The 7,957-nt window shown below is 35.2% G+C and overlaps 2 protein-coding genes across 3 annotated transcripts; one reads left to right on the top strand and one right to left on the bottom strand.

Annotated features, from left to right (window-relative positions):
* On the top strand, positions 1,467–4,463 carry LOC107620094 (ATP-dependent DNA helicase PIF1-like). 2 transcript variants are annotated; one of them, XM_021112893.1, is made up of 2 exons: positions 1,467–2,604; positions 2,754–3,477. In XM_021112893.1, exons 1-2 carry the CDS (start codon positions 1,476–1,478, stop codon positions 3,029–3,031), a joined length of 1,407 nt encoding a protein of 468 aa, XP_020968552.1. In that variant the 5' UTR covers positions 1,467–1,475; the 3' UTR covers positions 3,032–3,477. The 2 variants fall into 2 exon arrangements, with proteins under 2 accessions (XP_020968552.1, XP_016177798.2); XM_016322312.2 differs by having other exon boundaries at positions 1,470–2,604; positions 2,754–4,463.
* LOC107622387 (cationic peroxidase 2) lies at positions 5,903–7,444 on the bottom strand. The gene is made up of 2 exons (XM_016324261.2): positions 6,868–7,444; positions 5,903–6,629 (listed from the first exon to the last, which is right to left on the bottom strand). The coding sequence occupies exons 1-2, from the start codon at positions 7,274–7,276 to the stop codon at positions 6,043–6,045; spliced, it is 996 nt and encodes a 331-aa protein (XP_016179747.1). The 5' UTR covers positions 7,277–7,444; the 3' UTR covers positions 5,903–6,042.

The raw sequence follows: 7,957 nt of genomic DNA, 5'->3' as shown, positions 1-7,957 counted from the left end.
ATACTATCGGGTCGTTCAGGAGTGTTGCTAGACGCCAACCTTGATTAGTAAATTTAGTATGACTAATTTACTACCCGCTTAGTATTGAACCTATGGGGTCACACACTAACGAGTGTCTTAATCTTTGCTATAGAATTATTTAATTATTATTTTGATTTGATCAAATAAATAATTATATTAATTCAAATGGAATATTATTATATTCTTTGCTAGCACCAAGAATATAATAATAGTATGATAATTGAGAATATTAAATGAGATTTGAGAATAATAAGTTATTCTATTTCTAAATTTGGATGAGATCCTAACTGATTCTGTTTTCAAATTGAGTTATGATATGATTCATAAATTTAAAGGATTCAGATTTAGAATTTCAAGATATGATTTAAATTTGAATTGAGATTCAAATTTAAAATCAGTAACAAATCTCATACTATATATATGTATGCCAAGAGTAGAGAAAAAATGAGAACATAGAAGAGAATAAAACACAAGGGTTTTATTCCTTTACCTCTACGCACATAAATGTATGTGAGCCTAATTCTTGGAGAAGAATTTTATGGTGTGCAAAGAGTTGCAAGAGGTTCCTCAATTTAGATCAGATGTCCATTAGTCAAGGAGTTGACAGCAAAGGTTAGTCTCGGTGTGGATACGCATAGTGCCTTCGTACCATCGAAAGAAAAAGTGATTTTTACTAGCGTACACAGGTATTTAGATCTGACCTAAAATATATATTGTTTATTAGAATAAAGTTTAAGCACAAAATAGATCTTTAGGATTACCAGGGACGGATACATGGGGGGGCAAGTGGAGGCCTGGGCCCCCCAGCTTTTTACAAAAAAAAAATTAATAGTAAAATTTAAGAAGCCCAATCCATAAAATATAATAATTTTTAAATTAAGTTCTTCCGTGTCAACAAAGTATGTGAATTAGTAGAACGTTTTATCCAGGCGACTTCAGTGACCAAGAGAAATTTCACATTAGAATGCAAGCTCAACATTATGAACTTGATGTTCCTAATCATATTGAGTTAACTAACTTGTGCACAATTTCGGAGTTATGTCAAGGATTAACGAAGACAGGAAAGTCTTTAACATATCCTTTGATTGATCATTTGATTCGCTTGGTATTAACTCTCCCTGTTTCAACTGCTACAATAGGATTACCTTATTTTTCTTTCGCTGCGTGTTATGAACACATCGTAATCCTTCAGTTAAAGTAGACAATATGATTAAGGATCTTAGATACAACAAATTATTTGGTTCTACCAAAGCAGGTACGTAATTTACATTTAAATTTTGCAATTTTTTTCCCATGACATTCAGAAATTGCTTCCTTATTCTAAATTAGACGTGTTAATACCATTCAAGCATTGTTTTTTCCTAGTTATTTATACAATAGAGTTCCAAAAGAGAGGACTTCCACATGCACATATACTATTGTTCTTACATGAGCAAGATAAGTATCCAAACCCTATGGATATAGACAAAATTATCTGTGCTGAGATTCCCGATCATGATGTTGATAATGCATACTACGAAGCTGTCAAGAGTTTCATGCTGCATGGTCCATGTGGTCTTAGCAAGCCAACTTCCCCTTGCATGGAAGAAGGACGTTGTATGCGTCATTTCCCTAAGAAGTTCAACGAAGTTACTACAGTTGACGAAGATGGTTACCCAGTTTATAGGCGTCGAAATAATGGATGCACAGTGGAAGTGTCTGGAATTCATCTTGACAATAGATATGTTGTGCCACATAATAGATTGTTGTTACTAAAATGTCGTGCTCACATTAATGTGGAATGGTGTAACCAATCAAGACCTATCAAGTATTTGTTCAAATATGTAAACAAAGGGAGTGATCGGGTCACAGCCTCTTTTTACAGAAACTCCACCAGTGACAATTCAAGTACGAATGTTGATGAAGTGAAAATGTTTTATGATTGTCGATACATATCTCCTTGTGAAGCTGCCTGGAGGATATTTTCCTATGACATTCACTACAGAAATCTATCTGTTGAGAGGCTGAGTTTTCATTTACCAGATCAACAACCTGTTGTATTTACAGATAATGAATCATTAGTTGAAGCTCTTGCGAAGGCCACTATAAAAGAGTCCATGTTTCTAGCTTGGTTTGCAGCTAACGAAAAATATGCGGAAGCTAGACAACTAACATACACTGAGTTTCCAGCAAAGTTTGTTTGGAAACCTTCACCTCGAGCTTGGGAACCTAGGAAAAGTCATCAAGTCATTGGAAGGATGATTTTCATTCCACCATCATCTGGTGAGCTATATTACTTAAGGATGTTGTTAAATATTGTAAAGGGACCAACAAGCTATGCAGATATTCGAACCTACAATGGTGTTATCTATTCATCATTTCGAGATGCATGCTATGCACGTGGGCTACTTGATGACAACAAAGAATATATTGATGCCATTAAGGAAGCAAGTCATTGGGGGTCAGGTCATTATTTGCGAAAATTGTTTGCGACTCTATTGTGGTCTAACTCAATGGTGCGACCTGAAGCTGTATGGGAAGAAACTGCCATCTTATTATGTGATGGGATTTTGCATAATCACAGAGCCATGTTTGGCCGATCTGGTAAGCAGACAACTCCAATGATAAACCTTTCTATTAAATTTTATATCTTTAAAGTGTTGTGGCTTACATGTTTTCATAGTAATTTTTTCAAGTACCATATGTTTTTCATCATTATAGCAACTAATGTTTTTACTTTGTCAACATTTCAGATTTGGTTTTCAACGATGAAGAATTAAAGGACCTAACTTTGATTGAGATTGAACAAATATTGAACAGTAACGCCAAGAGCTTGCGGAATTATCCGACAATGCCATTTCCATCAGGGGAAACTGACCATCTTAGAACACGAAACAAGATGATCTTTGATGAGTTAAATTATTATCGTGTTGAATTACAAAGGCAACACATTCAATGCCTGTCTAAATTAACTATAGAGCAAAGAAGAGTATATGATAAGATCATGAGCGCTACAGAAAGTCAACATTGACGTATGTTTTTTTTGTATGGCCATGGAGGTACAGGAAAGACTTTCCTTTGGAAAACTTTAGCTTCAGCATTGAGATCAAAGGGACAGATAATCTTAACTGTTGCCTCTAGCGGTATTGCTTCTCTTTTGTTACCTGAAGGTCGGACTACACATTCTAGATTTGCCATACCATTAACCCCAGATTAATTCTCTACTTGCAATATCAAGCAGGGAAGCCCATTGGCAGAGTTAATTGTAAGAGCAAAGCTAATAATCTGGAATGAAGCTCCTATGATGAGCAAATTTTGTTTCGAAGCACTTGATAAGACAATGAAAGATTTGATGAGGTTCAAACATGATGAAAGCCCAGAGATGCCATTCGAAGGGAAAACAATAGTCTTTGGTGGAGATTTTAGGCAAATCTTGCCAGTGATTCCAAAGGGAACAAGACAAGACATCGTCAATGCGTCTTTAAATTCATCATATCTATGGCAGCATTGTGAAATATTAAAGCTAACCATCAACATACGGCTGCAATCCATGGCTGCAGATAGTGGCATACAAGATTTGCAGCAATTTGCCGAATGGATTCTTCAGGTTGGCAATGGAATATCAGAAGGAATGAGTGACGAGTGCAATTTAATTAGCATACCTCCTGAATTCCTTATCACCTATTATAATGATCCAATTGAAGCAATCGTTGAAGCAATCTATTCTGATTACATTGCTGACATGGATAACGAAGGCCACTTGAAAGGTCGAGCTATTTTGGCTCCTACAATTAATGCGGTAGATGAGGTGAATGATTACATGACCGAACTGAACAACAATGCATGCAAAACTTATGTTAGTTCCAATAAATGTTTGTTCGAAGGGGGTAGCAATGAAATTGAAGGTATGCACACACCGGAGTTTTTAGCAACAATTAAATGTTCCGGGGTTCCAAATCATGAATTGAAGCTAAAGGTTGGTTGCCCTGTCATGCTTATTAAAAATATTGATCGCTCTTCAGGGCTTTGCAATGGTACTAGATTGATAATTACAAGACTTGGAGATAAAGTTATCAAGGCAAGATTATTAAATTCTGACAACTGTGTCGATAAGGTCTTTATTCCTAGAATGACACTCACACCATCAGATGCTAGGCTACCATTTCGATTTCAAAGGAGACAATTCCCTCTCATGCTATCTTATGCAATGACCATAAACAAAAGTCAAGGACAATCATTAGACCACATCGGATTACTACTGAAAAAATCTGTTTTCACACATGGCCAACTATATGTTGCCATTTCAAGGGTCACTAACAAGAAAGGATTGAAAATTCTAATTGCTCATGATGAAAACACTGGCAAAACAGAAAATATTGTTTACCCAAAAGTCTTTAGAAATGTATGACAAACCTTTTAACATTACATATTTCTTAATTATTATCTCATGTATATACATGTATTTTCGTTTATAAAAAACTTATTTTTTCTCAGTTTACATTCGACCAACTTTAATAATGCATACATGATTTTTATATCTCAAAATTATTCAATAATTAAATATTATTTTTCAAAAAGATTTATTTTTTTGGTGTCAAATTTCATAGATTTCACTTCAAAATAATAAACTGGGTCACGAATTTATTTTTGCTGATGTGGCATTATATAATTAAATACACGTGTAAAACTACTTTACATTGATAGTGCATCAAAATTAAATTCTAAATTAATACAGACAATATATTCTATTTATATCCAATTTATATACTTTATCTTCTTTATATTCCAATAAAATTACAAATATCTTATTAAGCTAACTTATCAATTTTTAAATGTTAACAATACTTTTACAAAACTAAGTTGCAGTCATTTTCATTTTTCTCTTCAAAGATAATTATTTTTCAAACTAAGCTTTACTTTTACATGATCATTCTATTTATTTCTCTGTACGCGCGGGTATCTTGCTAGCTAGTTATTAAACAAAAGATGTGTACCATAAAATATAATTCGTATATAAAGACATTTAAGAGTAGGCCAATGTTACGGGATAAATAGAGTTAAATATCAATTTGGCTCCTGAAATTTAGCTCGATACTTCAAATGACCCTCACAATTTTGTTGGTCCCAATTAGAATCCTTAAATTTGTAATCGTGGCTCCGGCTTGTCCCTCCGATCATCTTCGTCACCGGAATGCTGATCTGACATAATTGCATGACACGGTGGACACTACTTTAATGACGACGCATTGATTTCGCACCCAAACCAGTTAAAAACTATGTCGTTTCAGTTTTTTTTGTGGGTTAAAACTCTCTTTCTTTCCACTACGACGATCATAAGTTGTAAAACATTAAAAAAACCCTTACACTACGTGATTTTCAAAGGGTTTGGATGCGAAACCAATGTGCCGTATTTAAGTAGTGTCCACCATGTCATGCAATTGCGCCAGATCAGCATTCCAGTGACGGAGATGATCGCAGGGACAAGTCGGAGTCACGATTACAAATTTGGGGGTTCTAATTGGGACCAACGAAATTATGGGGGTCATTTTGAGTATCGAGTCAAATTTTAGGGGCCAAATTGAGATTTAACTCGGATAAATGACCAAAAAGTTTCTATAGATATAGATTTGAGGTGTTGAAATGGGAAATGGATTTTTTCGATTATTAAAAAAAAATTGTGAATGTAAAGTGTGATTTTTAACTCTTTATTGTTTTTTCTCTTATATTTATTTTTAATCCTACTTATAAAACTAATGTTAAGAGATCATATTTTACTCTCTCAGTTGTTAAAAAAAATGAGAGGATCGATTCTCCAGTTGAAATGATATTGGAGTTTGTCTAATTGCCTGTAACAATAATGATATCTATACAGTAGCATTGGCCTTAAGAGTAAACAATAATGTAATAAAAAAACATGTGACATTATTTATTGGAACTTTTACACTTGGAAATTGATTCTCTTATAGAGAAACAATAAACAAAGAAAAAAAATGAATAAGACTCTAACAAATGTACCTATGATACACTTAAACAAACATTTCATTAGTTAAAAGCAGAACAAATCTTGCGAATTTCACCATCAGTACCAGTCTTGACCCCAATGTTGCTCATCTTAACCATAGACTTTCCAAATTCAACATTGAATGTCAAGCCAAGAAAGCCTCTTAGGCCCAAATATCTTTGGACAAAGCTCTTTGTGGAAGGATCACTCCATAGTGCTTGATCAGATTGCAGGATTCCACGACGGTTCCTGAGATTAGAGAAGTAAGAGGAATCAAACTTGAACTGGCTTCCGGTATCGAGTGCAACACGGTTTGCAGCAGCACCGGTGTTTTGAGGGCATAGTGCTTGTAGATTTGAAACAAATGAAGGGTCAATGGCAGGGTCAGCAGCAGCAGTTCCATTGAAGTTGAACAATCTGTTACTGAAGAATTGGCATTGCGTAGTTCCAATGGTGTGTCCACCTACAAGAGTAACAAGGTCTTGTGTGTTGAGTCCCTTCGCTGCGAACTTTTGTTTCTGAACATCAACCGAGTCAGAAGGTGCTGGCAAGTTGCTTACATCTGAAGCTTGCGATACGCGCCCATCTCTGCGTCCTGTTGGCACTTGCCAATTAATATTTAAAAAGAAAAATATAAACAAAAAGTATATTATTGAATTACTAAGATATTATCGAATATATTCAAGGTGAAAACTCCGTGAAGTCGATCATGGAGAGTTAGATAAAAATTTAGTCAAATGAGTCAAATTATCTAACGGTTCTTAACTATCAACTTCACATGAAGTCGACTACACCTGAATTTCCACCGGTATTCAAATATACAATTTTATCATGAATTCTACCACAACAGGAGTATGTAATTACCAGAACGACGGAGTCACGAGCAGCAAGGGCGAGGATATCTGCGCAAGACACAACGCCGGGACAGGCAGCCTCGAGTTGTGTCTTTGCATCGTCAATAATCTCGTACCCTCTAAGTCCGAGGTTTGCAAATGCCGTTTTCTCGGTGGCGGGGCCAGAAACGAGGATAGAACCGTCGCAGCCTTGGACAAAGCAATCATGGAAGTGCATTCTAAGAATTTTAGCGGCCAAAGTAGGATCCGAGTTAACGTGGGATCGAACAGTGGACCTCACAATGGACTCGGCTCTAGGACAAGTTCTTGAATAGAACCCTACTCGGGTACCTTGGCCATGCACTGTGGTGATACCAATACACAAGCCAAGCATAAAAACAAACACGAGAATGAACTTTTTGTTGTTGAAAACACCCTCCATTGTTATTTTGGTAACTAAGGAATGAATATCAAGTACAAATAACTAGCTAGTATATATGATGATGATTAGTTGAAAAATTAAAGTTGTTTATATGTTAAGGATGAATGAGATAGAAATAAAATGTATGTATGTGATATTGTGTTGATGATGTGAAATGCGATGTGAGGTAGTGGTATTTATAGAGAGGAGAGGGGGTTTTTGGAATTTCGTTTAATAATTTGAGTTGGTCAAAGTTATGAAAATGAGTAAGTAAAGGGGGCTATGCCTTTTGTATTTTTGCTTTTGTATATGTATAATAGAGGATATCACGCATGTGTGTGAGTTTCCGCGTGAGGGTTTTCGAACTTCGAAGACTAATTGTGATGTCAACTTTAAAAAAGTCGTAATCGAAAAGGTTTACTTTTTTGTTATTTGCATTATTGTGATTGGCCACCGGCAATAACAAGATTTGGAAGCTTTCTAAGCATCGGAATGGGCATTATTTGCAACACTTGCACTTATTGGACATAGCTAGTTCATTAGTTGTCTTGGATTGTAACCTTCTTAGGCAATCATATATATATTTTTTGAATGCTTAATTAGAAGATGTCAGCAACCGTGTGAAAAGAATATATACATATTTCTAGGCCTAATATACCAAGCTAGCTAGTAGTTAAGTTAAACTTCGTTTTTTTTTTTTTT

This window comes from Arachis ipaensis, chromosome B10 (assembly GCF_000816755.2).
Source record: "Arachis ipaensis cultivar K30076 chromosome B10, Araip1.1, whole genome shotgun sequence".
Taxonomy (NCBI): domain Eukaryota; kingdom Viridiplantae; phylum Streptophyta; class Magnoliopsida; order Fabales; family Fabaceae; genus Arachis; species Arachis ipaensis.
This window is presented reverse-complemented; position numbering and strand designations above follow the sequence as displayed.